The following is a 27935-nucleotide window of genomic DNA, read 5'->3' on the forward strand; positions in this document are numbered from 1 at the left end:
TAAAATGTATATTTTATTTCTTTGGGAGTGGAAACATTAAAAAAATATATGTATGAACAAAACAGTGATGCGAGGAATTTTACATTTTTTCTGTTTTTCTATTCTTACATAATTCTTGGCAATATGTTTAACTAAATATCAACAGTACCAATTTCTTTTAATTTATTAACAACTTTACACAATTATTATTCAGGCTGACTGGTGTGTGTGAGCTCCAACTTGCTCTCAAAAAGGTGCAGACTGTACTGTGAATAACACACAATCAAAACAAAAAGTTCTTGGGTTTAGACCTGACACTTACTTGTGTAACAGACCATCCTGACTTCTTGGCACTTATTTTTCTTAACAGCACAAAAAGATGGGAGTGTTGGTGGAGCACGTCTGATAAAGCTGTGATTGCTTGTTTTAACTTTAAATAAATACGCAGCAGCTAAGACAGAGACAGGAGGCACACAATAGTAAAATTACATACAATGATAAAACAGGAGTTTTTATGTTGAGGTCCAATAATACCTTTGTGTCTAGCAGGTACATCAGGTGTACCTGTGTAAATTTATGTGCAAAACAACAGGATTGTCTACTCAACAAATTAAGACAAATTGGTAACAGAAATCCATAAAAACCCTCTAAATTCCCTTGATTCTTGTGTCTGGCACATCGGTAAGTGTCCACACAAATATCCTGTCAGCAGATCACTCATCTGTCCATAAAGTGCCGTTCTTTTGTCAAATCATTTGTTCAATATTGTATGGTGATGATGTCTGAAGAAAGAGAAAGCTTTCTGAATGAGAGGTACCAGATATACAGGGCTGGTGAAGAACAGGATTTCACTCCAATGCTGGATCGAAGTATTTGGCAAGGCGAGAGAGTTGTGGGTGATGTTTGTTCACTCAACAATGGCAGAGAGCAGAGCCATGACAGCTACGCCGCAGAAGATGAGCATGATCTGCAGTAAGGAGTGCCTGGAGAGAAGGGTAACAAAACCAAACAGATGTTAGGATGCTGAAATCTTTTTCCAACCTTCTGCCCATTTCACACACTAAATATGAATTTCATCACAAATTTAAATGTTTTATTCAACAGAAGACAGCTGTTTACATTGTCACCACACTTCAACACAATACAGAACAGGCTAAAGCAATGCTGCTTAGTTTTTGGCTACTATGAACTAGGGTTGTGCACAATAAGCCAATAAAGCAATTAAATCTAACACTTACTAGTTGGTACCAGAATAACTAGTAAACCACACCTTTTCCTTTAAATACATTTTTACCAATTTAGGCCCAAAATGCTAGACAAACCTGCCTGTGATGCAACTGCTCAACTGGTTCTAAACCAGCACTGTAGTAAGATGCCAATTTAACAATGTTTGCCCAGAGAAGTTGATCTGTTAAATACTGTGCTAAATCATGACTGTTTACTTAGTGTTTTTATACTTAGGACCAGGACAAGGCTAAGTTGCTTAGGACTGGCTGTTAGGTGTATACCATGATACTTCACTCTGAAAGTCATAATTACTGTTGTTAGCTTTTAGAATGCAATTAGTTACCCAATAAAATCCCTTCTATCTTGATCAAACTTTCAACAACATGTCATTTCATCCTAAATTTTGACATCTAAGAGAAACAACTAGATAATCACAGTCTCATGAAAGATTTAAATGCCATTGGGTTCTGTTGTTTAAAGATATTCATCACCAGGTTATTAACACAATTTAAGCATTCTTTAAGAGTAATTTATTGATTTACCCATAGATGAAACAAGACATAGAAGAAGAAACATATAAATAATAAACAATAAAGGTTGGGACAGGGCCAGTTGCTGGAGCTTTGGGAGAGGAATGTTGTCCCATTCTTGTCTGAAATTGGATCGTAGCTTCTCAACCGTCCTGGGTCTTCTTTGCTGAATGTTTTGTTTTACCATTCGCCAATCTTTTCTAATGGGGAAAGGTTTGGGCTGCAGGCAGGCCAGTTCAGTACCTGGACTCTTCTACTGTGAAGTCATGCTGTTGTGATGGATGTGGTATGTGGTTTAGCATTTCTTGCTTAAATATTCAAGGCCTTCCCTGAAAAGATGTTGCTCTAAAACTTCCAGATACTTTCAGCTTTGATAGTGCCTTTCCAGATATGTAAGCAGCCCACACCATAGGCACCAATGCAACCCCATACCATCAAAGATGCAGGCTTCTGTACTGTGTGCTGATAACAAGCTGAGTGGTTCTTCTCCTCTTTAGTCTGCAGGAAATGGTGTCCATGGTCTCCAAGAAGAATTTCAAATTTTGATTCATCTGACCACAGAGCTTTGGCCCCGAGAAGGCAGCAGCGTTTCTGGGTCATGTTCACATAACTTGTTCATTACATGATACAGCTTAAACTTTCATTTTTTGAAAAGCATGGGGAATTGTGCTGATAAATGGTGATTTGTGCAGCATCATGCAGTGATTTCCAGAACAGAATCAAGTCTGTTCCACAACAATCCCTCCACCTGAGGGCCTAAAGATCACAAGCATTCAATATTGACCTACAGCCTTGTCCTTTTTGCAGAGAAATGTCATCAGATTCTCAGAATCTTTTGACAATACTCAATTTTTAGATGCAGTTTTTTGCAGACCAGTGAGCCTCTGCCCAGCTTTACCTCTGAGTAACTCTGCCTCTCTAAAATGCTCCTTTTATACTCAGTAGCATAACTGATCTCTTGCCAATTAATATAAGTAGTTGCAAAATGCCACTCGAGCTGTTTTTCATTGGTGCCACCTAGTCTCCAGTCTTTTGTTGCCTCATCCCTCACTTTTTGAGATGTGTTTATGCCATCAGATTCAAAATGAGCTGATAATTTTCATGGAATTGAAAAAATGTCTCAGTTTGAACATATGATGTGTGTATGTCGTATTGTGAATAAAATATTTGTTTATCAGATTTGCACATCTTTGCATTATGGATTTATTAACATTTTATGCTGTGCCCCAGGACAACACTTTAAGCATGTACATCCCCCACCACCCACAAAACAATCAGACCATACCTAAAATTGGACTCCTCAAGCAAGTCAGGCACCACGTTCACCAAGGCGATGTAGAGGAAACCTCCAGAGGTGAAAGGTAATATCCAGGCAGTGGTGTTTTCTAGAGATGGTTTAAGAGACTGGTTACAACTATTTCTTGCAATCATACAAAGATTCTCCAGTTAGAAAGTGTTTTTTTACTATATGTACCATGAGAACTGGTCCCATCTTACCTGTGCCTTGTGGTGACTGAGCACACAAAGCAAAGCCAGCTCCCAGGACCCCAACCAGTGCCGTTGACAGCTGCATGCGAGCGGCACTCCATCGGTCAAACCCAGCCCTCAGCAAGATGGCAAAGTCCCCCACCTGCAGAGAGTTATACTTCTCACAGCTTCTGTGACAGTGGGATTCTTCCCATAGCTCTGTTTTTTGTAAACAAACATTCAGAACTTGAATTGAACAGTTTAACCAAGAATTCTGTTATCTCACCTCGTGGGGGATTTCATGGAGCAGGATGGCAAATGTTGTGAGGAACCCAACCTGTGAGAGAAGTCTCATTAGCACTGCTTTGTCTTTCTCAGTGAACAAATGTGTGATGTATTACCAAATGAAAATGTGCATCAAAGCACTGAATCTTAAAGGGTTATTGCTACATTTTTAAACATGGGCCCTATTTTTTAACATATTCTTGGATCTCAATACATGTTCTGACAATTAGTTACCTCCTGATTCTGACCTAGACCTCTCATGCTCCCATTTCTTCTGGGCTCCAGTTGGTTGAATCTTCTTAACCTTGCTTTTAAAAAATACTGATGCTAATTTAGAACCGTTGTCGTTTGCCATCATCACATGTTAATTAAGGATGCACTAGTAGTGGGCAGTATAGAATATCATTACCTTCACCAGTAAAATTTCTGCCATTGCGTGGATTTTTGCATCACCATAATCATTGGTTTAAACCCTCGTGTTGTAATGTGGTACAGGCCAGGCATAAACAACGCAGCCGCTAGCGTTAAAGTGATTTGTGACAGACAGCAGCTCAAACATAGTGTCAAACGTCAGCTGTTTGTGTCTGTGTGATTTATATGAAGCACAGATGAAAGATATGTTCTCTTCTACCGAAGTTTGATGTCTGTAATAACAGCAATATCAAGTGAATATTTACTTTGCACAGCATCTCCAGCAGCCTGTCTGGTGATTAAATACGAGCTGAACTCAAGATGGTTTTTCTTTAGCCCAGCACTGCAGCAACTCGTATCACAGCTACTAAAACAACTGTTTAAAGGTGTGTTAAAACTGATCTATGAGACCAGCCAGAGGTCGCGTTAACTGAATATTCTCCGTCATTGACAGATTTTTTGAAGGACAATTTTGAAGGCTGTCTGTCATTTTGATGGACTGGAAAAATGAGGATGATCCTGCATGTCAGCACACACACAGAGACAGATGCATAGACCTTTTCCATTTTGCACACATGGACTATCAAGAAGGTTATTTTATCAATTGAAAAATCTTGTAGCCAGTGGGCTTTCTCACTGGCCTTGACACCATAGATTAGTAAAAGCGCTGTGTTTCTCCGCTCTCTCAGTGCGCTGTCTGCACAGAGACAGTGCACTGAGAGGCTACTGCAGGTGTCTCAGTACGTCTCCGCTCTCTCAGTGCGCTGTCTGCACAGAGACAGCGCACTGAGAGGCTACTGCAGGTGTCTCAGTACGTCACAGAGGAATACAGGTCGGCATGCAGAGTGTTAAGACCTTTGCACAATAAATCCTTTTTATGTTGTTCTAATCATGTCTGCACACTGACGCCGAAATTGTCGTTTTTTTGTCATTCAGTTCTTTCGGAACAGGTTCGGTTTTGTGTGAAATTTCGTATCAGTTCAAGTCATTTAAAGGGGCAATTGATGACTCACTCTCTCACACCGAAACCTCACTTTAAACACCAAAGTTTGCCTATTATGTGGATATCAACCATAAAAATAACAGAGATGGGTGAATGATGGTTCAGATCAGCGCCTGTTGCTTTATTCTCTCCTGCTCACTAACCCCCGCCCAACCACTCCCTATCTCCCCCCCTCTCACACACTGAAACCTCACTTTATCCACCGTAGTTTGCCTGTGTATCATGTGGATATCAGTCATGAAAATATAACAGATAAAGGCATACATTTGTAGCCAACTCACAGGTCATAACAGAGACAGAATTAAAAAGTTGTTCTCCATCTCTCCAACTTGTCTCAGCGCCATGACACATGAGCATGTGCTGTATGAAACTCTCTGTCAGGATGGATGGGATTTTAGCAGGATTTTAAAGAAGTGACAGAGCCACAGGCTCCCAGTACAAAACTATATGCCACATTCAACAAATTTTCACAGTCGAGGCAAATACAAACGCACCTGACTCAATGTGCAAGAGCCGAGTGCGTGATGTTTTTCCGGATTGCGACTCCTGTGGAGCAGAAAAAAATGTGCAGGGCTCCACAGTGCAGCCTTTTAGCAACTTGTTATCAGCCATGGTCGCCAAACTACAACATCTTGACATAAAAATATCCTTAAAACTGTACGTGTTATCTTAAATGGTGCAGTTTATGTTGCTTGCTTGAAGACAGGGATTGTGCTCCATTGTCACTGCGTAAAAATGACGAGGAGTAAACGCTGTGCTACTGTGTTCATCTTTCTCTCAATGCCATTAAAAATTCATAACCTCAAAGATTGTTCTTTAAATATAAGTTGGGAAAGAGTGCTTCATTATTTAAACATTTATTAACAAATTCATAATGAATTATATCATATTAGAGATATTAAAGAGAAAATTATAATGATGGATTGTAAAAACGGTATGACGGAATTTTTACGACCCTTTCCATCAAAATGACGGACAACAAAAAAGTCCAGTGCAACCTCTGAGACCAGCTTAGCTAAAAGCCACATACTGGCCTCCAATTACTGCAAGGTAGTCTTTTATTTAGTTATCCTATAGGAAAACATGTTTATTATGACCATAATAAAGAACATTAAGCAGCTGAAAACACTGCATAAATGAATCAATTTAGGAGTGTCGTCTTTCTCCACAAATCCGCCAGTCTGAAGCTTAAACTTGTTAGAGTTTGATAATTATATCAGCAAGTAAAATTACAGTCATCACCCCCACCCCCCCACTCCACAACAATCCTGATTTAGATTGAAAAATTTTACTTGATTAAAATACTGTCTTGTAAACTGAAAAAGTGAAATTCCATGAAGTCACAGCTAAATCACAATGAATTAGAAGTGCATACAGGTGCTAGCAATTTCAAATCCTGTAACAACAAATTTCATTTACACTAGTGCATTGTACTGAGGATATTACAGTACCAGTAACCCTTTTTCCAAGGAGCCAGGGGGGTTAAAGGGCTAAAAGAGCAATCAAAATGTAACTACAGATATTGTGAGTAAGTTGGGAAACAGAAAAACAGTTTAAAAACGGATTTGGTGACAGCATCTGGAGACAAAGCTACGTAGCTCAACTAACCTAATGACTTCAGGGTAAATTTTTACTAATGAACATTATTCAGAAAAGTAAAGTGATGTTCAGAACAAAAAATAATCACAAAAAAATTATTTTGAGTATTACTGGCCACTTAGAGCTATAAGGTTGACTATGACCTATTCAAAGGTAAAAGACCGTGTTGATGCAGATTATTTTATCACTCCATTTTGCTGAGATCACATTGGTCTAAATGTGCCACAGAGTCAACAGAAAGCATCAGTGAGATGTCTTGTACATGTATGTTTGAGACATCTAGTAAACTTCCTCTCTGGCACATCGATCCATAGTTCATGCTGCTTGCCTTATGTCTCTCCAGCTGGACTCCCTCCGTCCCAAAGCCACAAATATACAGTAACCCACTGAAGCGACACAAATGCGTGTTACTGCAGTTTAAAGTGCACCTTTTATGACACGCCTGACAGAGAATATGATAAAAGGAAGTTTCAAATAGAAAAAGGTAATCATGTCATGTAAGGACAGTCTTCTGAGCGAGCTACATCTAAGGACACTGAAACTACAGGTCCACAGCTCTGCCAATTTACAGTGAAAGCTGCCAAACACTACTAAAAAGAGAGCTTAACACTTTACTCTATCATTCAGAATAACCCTGCATTTCTTTAGAGTACGCTGAAACTCATCTGCTTGATAATCAAAATTTGCGGACTATGAATCAATCTTAAACCTACAGTATGTCAGCAGATGTACCCTGATATGAACAGTGAATGGACACCTGTCTACCAGTTCTCATCCAGTTTTACTTTTCTTTCTCATGCCTTTGGTGACTCTGATTGGTGCACTGACCAGTCAATCAGAGAGCTTTGTCTCATAGCAACCATTATTGGTCTATTTAGACAAACTTTTGCCAGGACCAAGTCTCTTCAGTTAGTTGTGGTGAAACTACGACCTTAACTAGTTACAACAACACGGTTTGAAGGTGTGCTTAGGGTGTCTTAAAAAAACAACTCAACGATATTCACATCAGAATTTGGGATCACTTTTCATCCCGTTACTTATTACCAAACTTACTTGTACTGTAAGCATTATACTGCTAGTTATGTTAGCATTTTTTTTACGGTACAACGTTAGCTAACTAGTAGGGGTGTAAAGGTACGTGTGTTCGTACCATACCGATTCGGTACGGGCCTCTCGGTACGGTACAGACGTGTACCGAATGAATACATGTGGAATGAAGCTCATACACAGACAGAAAACCAGAGCGCAACTCACACTGTCCAGGCAACCACACAACCACAGCAAACAACAGCAACAGCCTGAATATTCCCAGATAAAGGTGTCCTGTTTAGGAACACTTTATCGCCCAGTAAAATACAACAGTGTACAAAGACAACAACAATAGCGCTGATATTATTCAGCAGGTGTGTCGCTGACAGCACGTCATCCAGCGGACCAATCAAAGCATTTGAAAATGCTCCACTCAAACAAGAATGTCACTGTAAGTAGGAGGAACAAGAAAAAGTATCACAAGCCACTTATGAATTTCCTATTCTTTAAGATAGTTTTTATTATAACACTGGTGCTCTGGCTCTGTGAATCAAATTAACTTTACCTTCAACTCAGCCTCGGAGGAAGGGGGAGAGCAGATTCCTTCATGTCTGCAGCTGCGTCATAGGTAAAGTTTTCCTCAGATTTCACACAGCTCTAACATCTTTATCTGCCTGGACGGGCTGTGAAAAGTTCTCCCAAACTTTGTAGTAGGTCCCATTAGTTAAAAAAGTAATCCAGTGCTGAAGTCCGTGTTGAAATCGGCAGGAAAGACGCTAATTTGCATGTTTAACAAGCTAACGCATGGTTGTATGATGATGGATTCAAGTTGGCTGGGAAATTTTAGTGTTTAAAGAATAGGTACAAATATGTCATATCAAAATAAAAAACCTAGTAATTAAAAAAATCTATTTTCTAATATTTTTAATCTTTGAAGAATTTTTGGAAGGAGGTCGCAGCATTATTAATAATTTAAATGTAATTTATTCAGCCTATTTATTTTAATACAATTTAATTAAAAAAAAATATATATATAGAAAATTTTTTATTCGCTTCAATTACCGTACCAAAAACGTCCCGAACCATGACTTCAAGACCGAGGTACATACCGAATCAAATTTTTTCTGTACCGTTACACCCCTACTAACTAGCATTAACATCAAACTACAACTAAACATTAATGCTGGTCTAGTAAGGCAGATTGTAATACACATCTCAAGGTTGATGTACCTTGGGATGACAGCTAACATTAGCCGGCATCACTAGCATCAGCCATCCATAATGTTTCAGAAGATCTTAACAAGCTCTAACAGATTTCCAGATAACCTGATTCATGCTACAGTTTCTTTTCCTTTATTACTTCAATGTGGCCAAGTTTATAAAAGAAGGAAATACATTCAATTTAAATAACATTATTCAAATCTAAGGGTATTTTCAATTGATTTAAACTGGAAGGAGCCCAGTGACTAGTAGTTTTCTCTAACCTAGTAACAGTAAACAAAGAGAGCAGGGCTAATTACAGGGTCTAATCCTGGTGTGGGTGTGGCTTGACAAGGGGTTAACTAACTGCATTTCCATCAGTTTGGTTGGGTGCAGTGTGGTACAGTAAACCCCAATATTGCTTGTATTTGCACAGACACCAGTACTGTCACTTGGTTGGCAGGGGTGTAATCAGATGGGGATAGCTGGATTGTGATATTCATGATATTTACTTGTGACCTCACAGTGCAATGTAGTGCAATTTGCTAAGAAATAAAATGAAGAAGAGCGCAACAGGGCAAACAAAATGCGACAATGGAGGAGAGCAAGCATTCTGGGGTTTATTCTTCTTTGGATGCAGTGCTTTATCAGAAGTGGAAGGCATACTGTTTGAGAAGGCTGCAGGCAGCAAGAAAAAAATACAGCCAATCAATATATAAAAGTTTGGGAAATTTAACTTCAGAGCTTGGATAAGAAGTGCAACTTCATGTCAGCGAGACAAAAACGATGATATGGGAGGGAAGCTAACCTTTTTATGTTGTGTGTTACATCGTTTTTTCTCATGAACTTGTAATCATGTGCTATATAATGTGTTTTTTAATAAAAACAAACCATACTGCCTATGCAATATACTGTGTGGTCGCAGATGGCATCCATCAGGGTGAACCACTTCTAATTCTTTTTGTGGACACCATTCTGGCTGTTGCTCCTTGATTTTTCATTTATTGCTCCAGAGCTTTGAAGTATTTGGTCCAGCACTGCTGAGAGGTCCGTACAAACTTCTCTGCAGCCACCCTCTGTGACACAAGCTAGAACACTTCTTTGTTCCTAACTGTGCTGTAAATTCACCTTCACCTCCTCTTCACTAAAAATCACATGAAAGGTCTGCATCTCCGAGGTCATCCATGAGGTAGCACTGCTCACTGATATAATTTGCTTGATACAAAGACAGTCATGAAATTGCCCCTGAAATCTACAGGGTGTTTAAACATGGCAGGTTCTGTGTTTGTGTTATTACCACTGTTGCATGGGAAGTGATGATTCTTTTGACCAATCAATGAAACTGCAGTGTGTCTTTTGTGTTTGTAGCTTGACCTTTCAGGGGTTGAATGAGTAAGCTTGGCACCCTTACAGAAAGGTGCCAGTAAAGTAGGACGGAATGAATCTGTGATTTTAGGACTCTTTCCAACTTTTGATAATGGAAAATAATAAATAATAATTCATGTGTACTGAACTGAACCAGACTCATCAGGGGAAACAACCCACTAGTTTGTTAGGTGTCAGAAGATGAGTTGTCAAAAATCAATCACTACAATTAGGATAAGTTACAAACCCACAAGCACATAAAATCACTTTAAGATTCCTCAATCATTTAAAACAAGTTAATTCTTAACTGATGGTCTACTGGTTATCATGAGGTTATGAGACCAAAATAAAAAAAGCTCCATCCTTCCAAAGTGTTCCAGCAGTCCTGCATGTTGAGCTCCTGAGGCCTCATTGTCAGCTTATGTGCTGTATTTATTAGCAATGATTTTCAGTCAATGATTGTGTGCTAATATGGTATACAACCCCAGAGGAGCAATTTCACCTGCAATTATCCTTAATGAAAGCAAGAAGTGTGTATAATTATGCATTATGAGGACAAAATGTGATTTTAATCATTTTCTCACACAAGTGATATTCTAAGCAGGCAATAGTGGATATAAACAATTTAATATAAAGCTCTGTTTCACTGCTGTACTGTCTCTTTTTTAAACAATTTTCTCATCTATTTTTTTATTCTTTAATGTGATTAAATAAACATTCTGCCTTTGCAGAATTTGCTACTTGAGCTTGTAACTGAAGGTAAACATGAATGTCAACATTAATTGTATTTTACCTAAATAATGTGAAAAGATTGAGTTCAGTCTTCTAAACTTGAAAAGGAGAACTAGTAATTTCATAACCTACAAAGTACACAAATATAACTCTGGATGCTGTCAGGAGTGCGGGCACATACGTTCCCTAATCAAAAATTGATTTTTGTGTAGGCCACATCTAAAGTGATGAGACTATGACAGCTTCTTACCTTTTTGCTAACCAGGAAACTCCCTGCTACAGCCAGTCCATGAGTAAAGTTGTCAATACAGTTGGCCAGCAGGTTTAGGTATCCGCTTGTCTGTGAGACATGGAACATAATAGAACTGTTACTCACATTAGCCAGGATGAGTCAAAAATCAAAGTAAAGTTAGCAACAGGAACATCAGTCATAACACTGTCTTTTAAGCATCTGCTCTGATTAAATTTGATCTGTTGTATTTTGATTTTCACAATTTATAGTTTTTTTATAGTCACACCTCACAGATCTTGAGACAACAATTGATTTTACTCCCACTTTATAGTTTGACCCTATTAACCCGATACTGTAAATCATTGATACTCAACCAGCGGCTCTCAAGCTGCATGTGGCTCTTTAGTGACCAGTGCGGCTCTTCTAAGGCTTACTTGGAAAATTTTTTTAATTAAAATCCTTTATGAAGGTAATCACTGTCATCAATAAAGATTCACGGTAGGTCACATCAATAAATCTGTTACCCACACAAAGAAGACAGGCTTTAACTTCCAAATTTAAACGTTTATTATTTTAAATCTGTATATTTTTACCATCGAATGCGCTTGACAAAGGAGCGTGTGTAAGAGAAGAGAGCAGAGGAAGTCCGCCGGTGGTGCGTCTCTTCAGTAAGTTCATTCATTGAGGTGTGCTGTTTTGTGTTCAAATTTAAGCTTCCTATTTCCTCGTTTTAACCTTTTCTCCAGCCACTTCCTGCCAATGCTCTCTCACACCCAGATCTCATGACAATTGTGCCAAAGCACGTCATCAATGAGCATAACACGCACGGATCACACATGGAGATAACGTAATATCTAGTGAAAGTTGCCCAAACGTGGGTGTTTTATTTGATCTTTAATGCACTAATGATCATAAATATTGTCAAAAGAGCAGAAATATAAAACCAAAGCCACAGAATGAGGCAGGGTGAAACGATGTGTCTGGAGAGCTGCAGGTGTGAGGCAGGGCTAGTTTTAGTCATTTGGAGGCCCAGGGCAAAGACCAATATGAGGCCCCTCCCCCTTTAGCTAAAGAATGAATAATAAGTGGAAAAAAAATTAGAAAACATCTCTTATGTTAATAAATCCACAGAACTCCAGTAAATGTTACAGTTTGAGATATAAATATCCAAATAGCCAACCATAAATCATAATTTTCTTTGAAAAGCATCTCAGAGCTCAAACTCAGCGCATTCTTATATCTTAAAAAATCTTTAGGCCAGGTGAAACTTTCTTGATACTGGTGTTGGGCCAAAGACTGGTATCTCCAAAGTGACCACTTTTCAGGGAATGAAAAACATGTATCGTTTGACATATTTTATTGCTTTAAAATTAGTTAAAACCCACTGGCAGATATAAAGGGTGACCAATAGCACTGATTTCTAAAAACAAATTAAAATCATGAAAAATTGAGATACAAGGTTTCAGCCTGATGTCAGTGATAAATAAAATCTAAAAATAAAATAAAAATCAGCAACATATTGTTTCATCTGACATTATACAGACATTTGTATCCCATTTAACCTCATAATTATCCACCAATTTACAGTTGAATATTTTTTCAATTACAGATTAACTAATCTATTATCTACCTTACATTCCTGGTTTGTATCGTGGCTCTTGCTAAAGTATTTTTAGACAATGTGGCTCTTTAGTAGAATAAGGTTGAGTACCACTGCTGTAAATGATCTGTTCCTCACAGGAAGACAGGTTTGTGACTTTAGTATATGAAGACAAAGACTTGAAGAAATGACGTTGCTGGGGATGTGCCAGAAATTCCTGTTGTGTTCTGGGATGGTCTGCAGAGTTTTAAAACCCAAAGCAGGATAAGTGTTTAAGAAAATAGATGGGTTGGTTTCTCTTCACAAAACTCTCAGAAGTTGGACTGGTCATAGCGATTTGGTCGTCTGATTTTCAGTTGATGACACTGATCTTAACCCCAAAAATACAGACAATGACTTCCCCTAGACTTGTTCTTTTGTTGTACTTGTTCAATGGAATAGCAGAATAAGCGCTTAAAGTTAATAAAAACTAGATGTCATTTATCCTTTTAAAACATGTCTTGATTTCTCTTTTGACCTCTTCTTTTATTGAGATTTCTGAAAAGTTTCTATGTCAATACATGAAACATTTTAACTAATCCTATCATGGTAATATGGCTCAATCAATATGTGTTTTCCTTGATTTACTTTTTGAAGCAATAAATGTATATAATGATATTGTAGTTAGTTTTTGTATTCTTCAACACCCTTCCTATGTTGTTGGGTCGTTTTTGCTGTCTCTTAAGTCTAACTAAGGGCAGATATGGCCCTTTCTCAGCTAACTCTTCTACAAGTAAGCCTTTTAATGCATGCCTTCCTGAAAATTCCCTGACACTATCCAGGTGGGTTCATGGAAAATTAGGGATGCATGATATTGAATTTTTGACGATCTCTGATATGCCGGTATTTACAGATTCATTTTAGCCCATGACGACATCGATACCGATATTTGAATATGTTTTACAAAACTAAAAATTCAGTCCTTTGAACACAATTTACAGTTTGAGGATGGAGAAAGAAGCAAACTTTTGTTTCTTAAAACACACTTTAAAGTTTAAAGACTGAGGATGAATAGAGAAAAAGAATTCAACTTACATAAGTCTTTTGGTCCAGCCTAAAACTCCTCTAATCTGTTAGTATATATGGCCAAATTTTACTGTTGATATATGCTGTTATTCACGGCCAAAATGTTGGGTGTAAATATTGTCAGAAATTTTGACATTTGTTGATACAGATATTTGCCTTTTCTAGCTAATATCTGCTGATATTGTTCAGCCCTATAAAATATCAATGTGAATTTGGAGGCAGGCAGATGTCTGAACTTGACCTTTTTTTTTTTTTTCATAGTGATGATGCCGTTCACATTGAGCTGATTTCTACTACTTTTAACTCCTTACCCTCTTCCTCACTTGGTTTTACAGTATACTTTTTGCACCATTGTTTGTCTTATACATGTTGTAATACTACTAACACTGGATTAGTCACTGTAGCTGTTTCTCAAAGCCAAGGAGGGATTCTGGAACAGTTGTTTTAAGAGGATACTATGCCATTGATTTCCGTCAGAGGACCGTTCCAATGTTGAGGATCCTCAAAATTCATTAAAGGACTGAGTCCTTCCAACAGAGAATTTTCAAGAATGCACATATGCATCGTCTGCTTGCATGAATTAAACACAATCCAATGCACACGGCTTTCTTTCTTATAAAAATATATAAATAAATAAAAAATAGCGCAATATCAGGAGGAAGGCAGGTCCTTGGCCACTCAACGCACTTTTAAATGTCCTGTTTCTGACATCAGTGTAGAGCTGGATAGGGAAAAATAGTGCCATAGAATATGACTATATTATACAATTAATATCTTTATATGACCATATCATTATATCTAACATGATCATATGATAATATAATAGCATATTAGATGGCTGGGCAAAAGTTTTACAAGCGGCACTCCCATTTTGATCTCTGCCACCCCTGGGCACGACCACTACAATGATGTAATCACAAACACTCACTAGCCTGTTCCAAATGTGCGTTTAACAGTTGCCAGGGAGGACTCTTGCCTCGCCTCTGTTGGACCTGACTCTGAAAGATTCTTTCTACAGAGGAAGGATCCTAGACTTTGAGAAACAGTTTGAAACTGTAACATCCTCCTTTGCATGCATCTCCCCCCCCAACCTGAACCAAAGTGAGTACTTCAAGCTGTATAAGTGTGTCCTAAACAAATACCCTCCTGCTGTGAGGCATTTTCTGAAAAATTTGGGCCCCGTCCACACAGAGACAAAAACGATACACTGCTGTTTCGTTTTGAAAAAGTTTTCTGTAAGATGGGATCATTTCAGGAAATATCTGTGTAAGCACAGAACCACGAAAAACGACTGAAAACGCATATGCCAAGCCTGTATGTGGCGCTGTATATCTGCCACGGAAATGCACCAAAAGAGAGAAGAAGATCACAGTGAACTGACACAAACTTTCTCCTGGTTGCTCTTCTGGTTGTTCTCCGTATTGGATTTAAGAATATATGGTGTATGTGTTTCGCGGTGGTGGTAAAGGAGCATCAGGTTTTGCTGTAAAAGCCATAACAAGCTCAGTAGCTATTGCAGCACAAACACAACCCTGTAATCAACCATTTTTGTTTCGGCTGGATCAACGCAGGCGTCTTAAGAGAGCTACGCTAGGTGTGACATATTCGTTTCAAGAAAGATGCAGCTGGCTGTCCACATGGAGACGAAACGGTAGTCTTTTACGGATTTGTGCGCTCTGGGACCAGTTTTCAAAAAGTATCATTTCCAGTCACCCAAAACGCAGTTTCCGTGTGGATGAAACGGCGATACAACAAAAAAAACTTTTTCGTATACTCCTGAATTCGTCTCTGTGTAGACAGGGCCCCACAACTTAACTGTCCTGAAATTATCTAGAAAATGTCAGGAGTTCATTTGTAAAAAGGGTTTGTGATAGCACATATGGCATGCATGTTCACAGTGTGAAGTTTAGGGTTTAGTTGCATTTCATCACTAATAAAACGTGTATGTATGACGCACATATGCAACATGCTGCTCAGATTGAGCAAAAAGGCTCTAGTGGGAAATTACTGTGGAATTCACAAGCAAGGGAAGAACATGTGACCCAGCGAGCTATACCTTTGACCTCTTAAATCAATTGAGAACCAGTGAATGTATGGGTCAGAGTGGACAAATCTCTCAAACCTGTTATAGATATCATGTCCACAAGCAAAGGATGAACATTAGGTCCAATGATCTAACCTCTGACCCATGTAATCAGGTCATACTTTAGTCAGATTAGATACTTGTGCAAACCCCTCTATCACATCAGAAGTGTTGCCTGGACAGAGGGATGGGCAATCTGAAAATGCAATGCCTCCTGCACTGGCTATTGCTGGCATGAAGGCATTAAAAGATAACAGTTTTACATAAGATGATGTCGAGCCAAAACCTCATAACCTCCAAAATCACTACCTTTCAGGGAATGAAGGAAAAGCTGTATTTTCCTCAATAATTTAAAACTCAGTGGTCATAGTCAGCATTTGTTTGACAGTTTATATTGCTTTAAATTGGCTAAAACCCACTGACAGACGTAAAGGGTGACCAATAGCATCGATTTCTGTAAAAAAAAAAAAAAAAAAAATTAAATCATGAAAATAGAGATAAAGGTTTTGGCCTGCGCCAGCAATATGTGAAACTTCCATGTGTTATAGGTGTTCAGCATGCACCGCACACAACAGTGCTAGTGAGTGGCTGGATATGCTGGCAAAAAGGCCTGATGTTTCATTCCAAAACCTGTTGGTAGCACAACAAAATGCACATAGTAGCACTACCAATAAGCCATTCAGTTTACCTTTTTGGTTTCTTTGTTCCATGTAAGTTGCTCATCATGACAAGCTACATAAACCAGGATTGAAGAACCATAAATGCATCTCTTTCATAAGCGTGCCCACATCAATAGCATACCCCCAGTGGTATACATTTCTCTTTATCACACTTAGTGTTAACTGGAAGATGTTTTGGTTGTCACCTTGATTTTCTCTGATTTTTGCTGCCGGCTTTCCTGTTGCTTGGAGGATTTCCATGACTCTGCGTGGTGCCCATTTCCAAGTGTTACCACTGGCTTTCCACTGAGGGCTGCATTAGCTTGCGTCTGTGGAGAAAATGGGAAGAAAAAAAGCAAGCCACCGATTAACCCGTTGTCCTAATGTGTACTTTACATTGCTGTTTGTTCCAGAAGTATTTTCTCGTCTTCTTTTTATCTTCTACACCTCCATGATTGATGTGCCATTAACCTGGAAGAGCTTGTTTCCTGAAAAGGTAAACCACCTGACCTCACCCACCTGTCTCACTAAAAGCAAGAAGTTAATTGGAGGCTGAACACCACAGTGCAATACACAGGCATTTTATTGTTTCTCCAGCTGAGTGTAAAGAGTTCACCTTACCAGCAAAACAGCTGTTATATGAAGCCCTGATTTTTTTTTTCTAACTCCCTACATAAGCTGTATTAAGAACAAAAGAACTTCAGCTTTTTTTCCAGACATAACATACAGTATGACTCGATAATTCCAACTCTGTTTAATACAGTCCTACTGTGATTAAAAAAAGAAGAGACTGATTAATCTGAAGGTGTAGCCTTTTTTTCCAAGAACAGCCAACTTCCCTGTTCCTTCCTTTAAAAACCACTGTGGTTGTCATTTAGACAGAGAGTTGAAATAAATGAGAGGGAAATAGCCTGATTTCTCAGAGTGGCCATATTAATTTGGCTCCATGACCATGATTGAAAATGAAGAAGTAGTAACATTTGATGACAATTCCTGGTTATTAATAGCTACTGATGTTTAACTGATTGATGCCAAGTAGTTTTCAAAGAACAATTTGTGGTTTTAATTTAATGAGGAATCAAAATAATAAAATATTTCCACACAAGAAACAGATATCAAAGACAATGACTATCTCAAACAGAACATGCTGGACAGTTGAGCAATATTTTAAGAAAATAAAACTAACAACATCCCCCTATGTCTCTCAAACAAACTGTCCTGCTCTGTCCCCATCTATTGTTGTCTCCGTCTATAAGCTGAGTGCTCTCCTGTGGACGCTGAAAGGGCTAAAGCAGCTGCTTCACCCCGGCTCTATAAATAGAAACGAGTGAAGGAGCTGAGCCGTGGACTCCAATCTTCTCCCTCGCTGACAAAACAAAGACAAGAGGAAGGATGAGACAACCTCTACAAACAAACTGTAACCGGCAAAAAGATGCTAAGTGTAAATGTTGTTTTTGTACAATTAATTATTCCTAAACAATAAACATTATCTTTGATGCTGATTGGGATACATGTCTTATTAGAGAATTAGAAATACACCAGTTAAATAAATAATATGAGCAGCTCAAGTAGAAAGTAGACTCAATACCTCATATGTCCAGTTTGCTTGTGGAAAAAACACCTATCTTATAATTTATCATTTCATTCCAAGAAGATTTTATGGAACATTTTGATACATATCAAAAATACAATTTTTTAAAATTGTCCTGCAGATAATTCTAAAACGAAAAAATAAATATGGCCCTCATTAGAACATGAAGTCTGTGCTGAACTAAATTCTACTACTAGTTAGTTAATTTCAGCAAAAGGTGGTGCTACCATGCTATTCTGTAAACAAACACTTTGACAAGAAGAATTTAATGACGTGTTTTTTTGTGACTAAATCAAGAAAACACTTTAAATAGTTAACATACTGGCAATCAAACAATAACAATATCACGAATTGTAATACCCTGATGGATTATGGCAGCAAATAGCAGTGGTATGGTATGTTCAAAATAGGGGTAGACCAATCATCAGCCAGGCTGATTACTGATGAAGATATTCAGCATTTAGCCCATTATCATTATCTGCATTTCATTTTACTGATTATTGATAAAATGAGTTGATTCAAAGGTATGCTACTTTGGCTCCACAGCAGGGTGTGTCTTCCCCTGGCCTTGTTTCACACTCTAAAATCTCACGTAATATCCTGCCCACAACACTATATGACTGGCTTGAAATCACACACCCACCAGCCAATCAACACTGAGGCCTGGGTGGCACTGACAAAGAGTGTACAGCATCACTTCCTGTTTCCTGCTGCTACTGTGTGGTTTCTCATGTTGACAGAGCTAGCACTAAATTTTTTATTTTCCATAGTTTTTTTCAGCATGCAGTTTTATTTTAGTCACATTAAGTGCATATTATTTGTTCTAACAATGCATATCAGTTCCAGAAATCAGTTATTGGTCTCATATGCCACTAATAATCTGTATCGATATCGGCTCTGTAAAACCAATATCGGCCGACCTCAAGTCCAAAATAGCACATTTCACATTGGCAACCAGATTACAAACCATAAAAAGATTTAACAAATATGACAACAAAATGGTAGAGTTGGCAACAGTTTAGACCTTTTTTGATCAAAAATTCCCTTAGAAAAAAAAAACAGTTGATAAGGTCATGGAGACAGCTTAAACACATGCACATGTGTAACAGCATGAGCTGGAGGTGAATAAATATTGTATTGTTGCCACTTTTGTGCTTCCTTTTTTTAGTCAGGTTGCTTCCCTATTGGCTACCAGAACTTTGCTAATGATCATCAGAGGCAGAAAACCCAGTGAAAATCTTGCTGTGTGATGGGCTGATTGTACAGTAGGTCATCTGATGCTACATTTCCAAAAACACTGATAGAATAGACAGAAATATGCAGACAAAGCGTAAACAGAAGGGTCTGTATCAGACATTCCTATGGAAACAAAAAGCACTTCCGAAGGCTTGTACTGACATGTGCGCTTGCAGTTTGACTCAAATAACAGCAATGAGAATAAAAGGAATAAACATACTACTCCAGTTTTAACACTTACAGGAGTGTTAAAATTCAGGTCAGACTCTGACGTGGGATCCTCTTGGTTGTCTTGGTCAGGGAACATCTTCTCCAGGAAAAGGAAAGCCAGCAGACCAACGATTACCCAGAGGCCTTGTTTTGTGTAGTGGTTTTGTTTACCAACTGGAATGGAAACACAGACACTTTTCAGAAGATGGGGAAAGCAAACACTGTGAACAACAACTGAGCTACAACATAAGTGAGAGTTATCCAGCAAACAACACTGTCTGGAACAAATAAAACCACAAGTCCCATCAAATAAACATGGATTCAATAAAATATTCACATTTTGAAAGCAAAGTTTTGCATTATTAAAATATTTCAATCTGATATCATACCTGAAAACTACAGTTCCAAGTAAGGTGGTCAAAATTTGTGATACTTTTTTGATACCATGTGCTTTAAATACTACAGTGACCCTCATTTTTACATTATACTGTACCAAAAGTATCTAAGTTTTGAAGAAAAAGCAAATATACATTTGTATTCCAACAAAGATGCTATTAGTTCAGAGAGAGAGGCAGCACTCAGCGATGGCTGACCAAGTGAGACTGAGCATCAGTGTCCTGTTGCTAAAACAGAGCAGTAATAAGAGAGAGATGTTATTTCCTGATTTTTTTCACAGTGATTACATTCTAAAGAAGTATGAAACACCATCACCTCTGCACAGACATGAACAAAAATTCAGGTTGTTGTTAGATTCATGCTGAAGGCATGCCTTCTCCTGGCTGTGTGCCTCCCTCCGCTCTGCCTTCCATCACAGCCTCTATCCTAACTGTTTAGTTCACCAGTCAGTGAATACACTTAATCAAATCTTTGTAGTGTCCCTCAAAGACCCACGCAGTAATGTTAGTTTGTTACATACAGATAGAGAGTAGAGGAGAGAGACAGTGATGACTCCTGGTCTCTGAAAGTTTCCTTAAATCCTGACCTGTGGGCAAATGACTGCCTCACAGCCAAGCACAAAAACTGACTTCCTGGACTGGACGTCCAGGAAATTATTTTTGTTGCTGTGTTATTGCTTTAATTTGATTTTTCAACTGGTATTATATCCGTAAAGTCTGCTATTGTGAAAACTTAGGTTCCAGGCTGAGATTTAGTAAAGTTGCAATCACTGTCTATAAGAGCACTAATGCCCTCACCATTAATAAAGGCAATGTCATGCTTTTGATAGTTTCATACAATCCAGCGGAATTAAATAAAAATCATTTAACCAATAACTGTAAAAGGTTGGATGTATAAACTCAGGCTCACCAATTATCAATCAATTAACACCATCAGTGTAAAAAGACAAAATAAAACAAATTAAAGCAGCACTATGGAACTTGCACTTTTTTTGTAGTTTTGTGGCGCCGGTGGACAAAAGAGGTAGCGCTTTACCAGAAGGAACACTCACTTACCCATGAGCACCAGCGTGTACTGCCGTAAAGATCCTGATCTCCCGGTCGCGTGCATTTGTTTTGGAAGTGAATGAAAGAAGACGGGACTTACTTTCATAACTACTCTTCTGTCTTTCGCGGCTGTTTGCAGGATGGATAGTGAAGAGGTAATGTATTTATTTTTGGCTAAATGATGATGTTGAAAATCACTAAGTTCAACTTTGTTTTATTACCACGAGGTCGCCCCCGGCCCCCGTCCTGTTTCAACGAGATAGTGAATAAACTGATGACGAGATGGCCCTTAGTGATACGAAAAGACACATTACAAACTCAGGAGTACTGTATATAGATGGTAAGCAATCAACATATACTTACAAGTCCAACAATAACAGGGCCAAATCAGCATCGGTTGGACATCCCTCCTCGTCTTTCAGCTCACACCAGCGAGTGAACGCCGGGCCAATGTTAATTCTTGTACGGGCATTTATCTTGTTATCTCTCCCGCTTTCTTTTTATTTTGTCTCCTCTGATAAAACTTTTCTTTTCTTTGGGTTTTTCGCTGCTTCCGCCATGATAACAACTCTACATTTAGCTTTCGCCTTGACTTTCATCTTTTCAACGAATCGGGAAGGAGGGGGAAGTGACGTATGCCGTAAAGCAGTCAAAGCAGTAGAAATCTGTAGTTTTTTAGTGTGGAAGGGTTCCTACCATCCACCTCAAAGTTACATTGTGCCAGTGAAGGCAATACAGACCCCCCCAGACCATGACAGAGGTGTCATTCAACCTGTTGTAAGGTGATGTACCATCACAATGACTCTAGAAATATTATATTAAGGTTGAAAAACCACATAGTGCTGCTTTAAGTTGGGTCATTTTTGTAAATTATTGTAAAATAAAAGGAATATAATAAAGAAATTAGGATTTAATAAATTCAACCACAGCAAATGGAAGCAGGCATGCAGACATCATTTGTTGGATTATTAGTCCAGAAAGGACAAAAACAAGGCTGCCACAGTTGTACAACACTGTATAAAAATATACAGGAACTACCCATGGTTATTATAGTATTGTAAATTTACCTAGTTTTAATTTTCATTTAGTTTTCCACTATTTGTTTCAAATTTCAAATTAGATCTTACTGCTAGATAGTTGATTTAGTTTAGTTTGTTTTGCAAAAAATGTCTTAGTTTAAGTGTTAATTTTATTTTATTTTATTTTTTTCAGTAATAAAGGGGTCAGTGGTGAGACCCAAAAGGGTCAGAAAAAAATAAACATCCTACAATTGTTAAAATACATTTTAAAAGGTAACTCCTTACTTTCGACTTTATTTAGTCAAATTTGGTATTTGAATCCATGTCAAAGCCAAAAGTTACCACTGTGTGAAGTCTTTACCGGTCAAATCAGGCCATTTTACACTCCCCAGGCTTGGGACTATGTGTTCATGTCAGACAAAAAAAAAAAAAGAAAGAAAATTTGCCCCTGAATTTATTTATATCAGTTAGTTTTGTAAGCATATAATTAAACTTGAGTTAGTTTGGGGGGTTTTCAAGCATTTTTTTAAGTTTCAGTTAACTTAAATATTTTTACATTTTTGTTTTAGTTATTTAGGTAATTTTAGTCAACTATAACAATCTTGGTACTACTACCCCAATGTAACACCATTTGGTAAGCCTGTTTTTGGTATGAATCAATGTTCAGCTTTACTATAGAGCAGGCTTGACTGACACCTGAGAAAAAAGAGAAAGATATTTGCTTGCTCAAACACTTCCAATTATTAATTGGTCACATATTTTTTTTTCAATGGAGTTGTCAGAACTCCTAACATGTCTTCTTACTTAGATCAGCTGTCTATTTTAGTTTATAGTGGAAGCTACTGCATACCGTTTTGTTACTGTCTGGTATTTTTGTTGTAAGTTAATGGTAGCGTCTGGGTTAACTATCAGTTAAACAATCCTTAAACATCATCCTAACAGAATTATTCTCTTAGCAAACTGAAGTCTATTGTTCTCATCCATGCTTATGAGGAAGAACTGTCCAAAGAAAATAACTAAATGACATTAACAGGCAGTGACTGAGTATTGTTGGACTGTGGAGGACCCACCTGTTGAGCTGGACACTGCCCACGCCTCAGGAAGGAGATGAAGGAACACATCGCCAAGGAGACCACCAATTGCAAAGCTTAAGAGCTGTTTTAACTTCTGGCACCCAGCTGAGAAAACAGCACAGAAGAAAAAGTAAGCAATTATTTCGTGATTAAGTTGTCCTGCTCACTTGCTGTCCACATCAGGGTTTTACTCATACCTTCTGTTAGATATCATGCTTTATGTCAAGATTACAGATCAAACTTGTTTCTTGGTTTAGGCTGCCAACATCTGACAAGGATTGGGATAAAAAGTGAGCCTCTGGCTTAGTTTGAGATATTGCCAGTGATGTTATTAGTATTCACTGCACTTGGTTAAATGATGATAATGCACTGTAAATCAATCTAATGTCATCTTCTTACATTTAACTTAAGATCACAGTCTCAAAATGCAATTTAGAGCAAAAAACACGACACAAATATTCCCTAAAGAGACTCTGGCATAGGCTACTTATAAGCAATGCCAACAGTTGCTTATGTGTTCCCCTGATGTTTTCATGCTTAAGGAGTTCCCTCAGTAATGACTAACCTTTGGTTAGGACTACACTTTCAAAGCCACAACCTAAAATAAATCTGGAATGCCACGTTCCTGTGGGTGTGGTCACTCAAGGCCTGAGGCTGACCTACAACAACTTAAGCCTACATATTGAAGCATTTCTGTTCAGGTTCATTCATAAAAAAACATATGAACAAAAAGTGGCCAAAAACAAAGTCTTCCAGCCTAAGCAGAAAACCAAAAATGTATTATATGACACTGTTATCAATATAGACTGCCCAAAGAAGATGTACCTGAACTGGGATCAATCATGGAACATTGCAGACTGCTACAGTGTGTGTTGTAGGGAAATGTCTATTGATTACTTCAGTCCCTGTAGGTACCAATTAACACCACGGGAAGGGTTTTTGGTGAAATTTCATGTTAATGGTCCCTAATAATGAAATTTACACAGTACCAAGGAGGACAAAATCTAAAAAAAAATAATAATATTGACAGTGTTTCCAAATATTTTTGTGAACCCTTGATGTCTTCTCCATCATAAAAAAATGCTCATATATAAGTCCCCCCTACATGTTTTACTTTGATAAACAGGTAGTTTTTCAGGTAGTTTGAATGTCTACTTTGATATGGGGTCTTCTACACAATTCTCAATTCAAGCCAAGATGGTGTAGCAGCAAGTTATTTTACTGACCAGCAAAGACATCTACAGGAAGTGTAGAGGGAGGGCATTGACTGCATAGTCATCAATTAGATAATATACAGTAGTCTCTGGCAGTTAATCAAGTTTCAATATCCATAATGATTCCCACAATAATAAAACAAGATAAGATTAAATGATTACTTTGCCAGATGTTGTGTTGCGCTCATTTGTCCATCAGTTTTGTTATGTGTGGTAAAGGGAGTGCAAACCCCCTTCCTTCCTTCACAGCATAGTGTGTGCTCTGTCCCTCTTGCCAAAACAGCTCTCACTTTAATTTAAGTGCGGAACAGAGGAAGCCATGGTATGCACTCCAGATAATTTAAAAAGAGAGAGAAAGCTAAAGACTATAACAGAAAGGCAGCTGTGGGTAAACAAAGTAATGTAAAATGACCTTATTCATATGGAACCACTCTGATCTTGAGGAGTCAGACCTGGAGCAATGCAAATAATTTGCAGAATTTGTTAGATGGTTGTGGCTGATCCTCAAGGCAACACAGCAATTGATATTAATGCAAAGATGCAGCTACTGATAAAATAAAGTGTAGTAGTGAATAATAATTGTGATCAATATTAATCAAATTATGTTTATTGTGATTTTTGCCACATTTGAGCAGCCATAATTTACTTTACTGCTGTAAGGAGGGTGACAATGCTGGATGGCAGAGTAGACAGATGGTCTGTCTTTGATTCCTGCCACAAAAAGTATGAACCTAGAAAAGCACTCGGAGAGCGCAGACCTCCGCTATTAGTCCTATCTCCCAATAGTGAAGAATCCTTTAAAAAATTCCTGGATCCATCCCCATGTGCCCTCCACCATGGCATTCGCCGATTACGCCCTACCTGTGGACTGTCATGGTGGAAGCAACCATGGTCTCACCGGATGACTGAAAGTCATGGCGGAGGGTGAATACTCCTCTATTCCTCCCAGCATTGTGAGTATTCTCACTACATTTCGCTGTCTTTCTCTCTGTTATGCTCCTACTTGTCTCCTTGATCGTGCGTGTGTCATTCAAACTCTATAAACTCCAAAACTTTGAATAGAAACACACCCAAAAACTGCTGCTGGGATCAAAGTTACTCATGTCTGCCATCTCCTGGTGTAAAGTGGTAACAATGCAGACCTCCGCCATTAGCCCTGTCTCCCAATAGTAAAGAATCCTTTAAAAAAAAAAATCCTGGATCCAGACGGTGATCCGGATCAGTCACAAAATCTAATCAGTTCTTCCTGATGCCATTTCTGACATTTCCTGAAAATTTCATCAAAAATCGCCCACAACTTTTTGAGTTATGTTGCTAACAAACAAACTAACCAACAAACAAACCCACCCAATCACATAACCTCCTTGGCAGAGGTAACAAGAACATACAAGTTTTGGTTGGTTGAGATAAACATATAAGTTTGGAGATATTTGAAATCTGAAGTCTTTTGATTCTAACATGTCAACTTTCTCTTAGTTTATAGCCATGAAGCATTAAGATGGTGTCAAGTGTGTGGCTGTTTACAGGTAGCTTATGTGTTAAGAATACTCCAAACATCTAACATTTAGGAAGGAAGCTCACATAATGGGAAAAATATTGGATTTTTGCCAATATTCAATATGTGATATTTTCAAATTCATTGTCGCCAATACTGATACCGATACGTGTCTCCAGTGCAAAGAGAAGCTGAGTGAAGTGGAGCTGAGAAAGGGGCTGGGAAATAAATAGACTGGTGTTTCAATTAAAATGTTTAGGGTTTATGATGGCCTCCTTGAGTGTGTAGCACCCTAGGCAAGCACCTATCCTAATACTACACTAGCATAATTTATCAGTATATTAGGTCAACATATGATATATACAGAGGTGGAAGAAGTTCAAGACTGTCATACTCAAGTAAAAGTACAGTTACTTCAGTTAAAACTTAATTAAGTAGAAGTAAAAGGACTGGTGTATAAATCTACTCAAGTAAAAGAAAAAGTAAAAGTAAATTAGCAAAATTAAAAGTAAAAAGGTAAAAATTTATGGAATATGTTGCCATTTCTTACCTTCTGTTTTGAGGGCCGCTCCAGCTTCAATAGGAATTACAAGAAGGGGAAAAACCCCACTGAGACCAACAGCAACAGAACCCACCAAGGACAAGAGCCACACATGAGCCTGTTCACTGGATAAGAAGTCTGCTACTGCCTGGAGGCCCGGCAGGTCATCTGTCAGGCTGGGGCCTAGTCCTGTAGCTCTGGCTGTTGCATGACCCATTGCTGTTTGTGTCATCTTTTGGCTGCTTAATGCGCCCCTGGAGGTCAGCATCAGCAGGGCAATGGGGATAAACAGAGCAGCTAAAGCCCAGCTGGGCTTCCCACAGCTTCCACCTTTCATCCGTCCCACGGTCCAAAAAGCTCTGGTAACCAGTAATGCTGTGAGAGAGGCAAACTTTCAGACATTCATATCTTCTTCACAGGTTCTCTATTTAAAATGATGATTTTATTATTCAAAATTTAGGTCTGTTATTGACAGTGCAATGTCCATGAGTATAATAAAATCCTGTCATATTTTTTCTAAAGTAGACCAACAGGTGGTGTTGCTTGTTTGGTCTGGCTGGAAGTCCTAAACCCAAACACATTCAGTTTCCTCTCCCTTTCCCCCCCTGGTTTATTTAGCTTTTTATTAATAAATTAAAACGTTCATGATGTTATTTGTTTGGCAATTGGATGATACAACTGAAAGGGACAAACGGCTGAACAAACCATTAAATGGTGGCAAAAATTAAACTGAGATATTTTTTTGAAAGTTTTGGCAGAAATATTGCTACGTAGGGGCTTCTGGCTATCATAATGTACATTGCATTCCCCACATACCTTGCAGGACATTGTTAAACCTTTCACTTCAACGTTGTTAAAAATAAATAACCGGACGTTTCTTACTAAAATAGAAGCATAATGTTGGCCCTGTTACCAAAGAAGCTACAAACAAGCTGAAATAAACGTATAGTTGTGTCAAGGAAAGGAGTCTCCATAAATACCAAACTGCGGTGTTTGCCATGTTTAGGCAGCTGTCTGTGTGAGTCTGGGTATATTTATATTAGAAGTGCGGCATGAACTGCAGTGAAAAGTTGCAGTAGTTTTACCTCACTGCGGCTTCAGAAGTGGAGTTAGCTGCAAACTCTGAACAGTTGCACTGCGATGGAGATAACGTTTAGTACTAAAAAACAGGCTAAAATGGAGACTATGAAGCTGACAAGAACAGACTGGCGTGGCTCACTGATACGCCTGTGTATAAAAGTTAGCAGGCTAACATTAGCTGGCACCTAAATACTTAGCTCACAGCGTGCTAACGAGCTTAGCTCCGACATACGCAATCACTGAAATCTACGCTAACGGTCCTAACTGCCACAAAAAGTGTCAGCAGAGTTCGTAAACATTGGCTAAAGCTACGGCTCCACAGAAACAATGACAAAACGATAAAAGCAGAACAAGCACGACATGATAGGGCCATTTAATGTCCACATACCTTGTGGTTTCGGCAGTCCTTGCACCAGTGTGTCCCTGCCATCCAGGCCGACTTGATGGAGGCAGGCTTTCGCCGCTGAGATTCACCAGACTCCCAGCTGCTGCTGCGGGCCGGCCAGGGATCCGCTAGCTGCAGCACGGGGGTAAATGTGGGTCACCAGCACGGCGATCCCAAACAGCC

At 38.5% G+C, this 27935-nt stretch overlaps 1 protein-coding gene across 1 annotated transcript; it reads right to left on the minus strand.

Moving 5' to 3' along the window:
• On the minus strand, nucleotides 1-27935 carry slc39a13 (solute carrier family 39 member 13). Its single transcript, XM_041786867.1, has 10 exons — nucleotides 27756-27935; nucleotides 26297-26662; nucleotides 23035-23142; nucleotides 19535-19677; nucleotides 16673-16795; nucleotides 11078-11167; nucleotides 3490-3540; nucleotides 3234-3366; nucleotides 3022-3121; nucleotides 1-962 (listed from the first exon to the last, which is right to left on the minus strand). The coding sequence occupies exons 2-10, from the start codon at nucleotides 26622-26624 to the stop codon at nucleotides 887-889; spliced, it is 1152 nt and encodes a 383-aa protein (XP_041642801.1). The 5' UTR covers nucleotides 26625-26662; nucleotides 27756-27935; the 3' UTR covers nucleotides 1-886.

This window comes from Cheilinus undulatus, linkage group 1 (genome assembly GCF_018320785.1).
Source record: "Cheilinus undulatus linkage group 1, ASM1832078v1, whole genome shotgun sequence".
Classification (NCBI taxonomy): Eukaryota; Metazoa; Chordata; class Actinopteri; order Labriformes; family Labridae; genus Cheilinus; species Cheilinus undulatus.

Excerpts from the sequence above, each read along its gene's own strand:
- slc39a13 (XM_041786867.1), bottom strand. The coding sequence starts at position 26,624 with ATGAAAGGTGGAAGCTGTGGGAAGCCCAGCTGGGCTTTAGCTGCTCTG. Across the intron at positions 19,678-23,034 it reads GGCAGTGTCCAGCTCAACAG|TTGGTAAACAAAACCACTAC; the intron begins GTGGGTCCTCCA and ends TTTCCATTCCAG. Across the intron at positions 16,796-19,534 it reads ACCTGAATTTTAACACTCCT|ACGCAAGCTAATGCAGCCCT; the intron begins GTAAGTGTTAAA and ends TTTTCTCCACAG.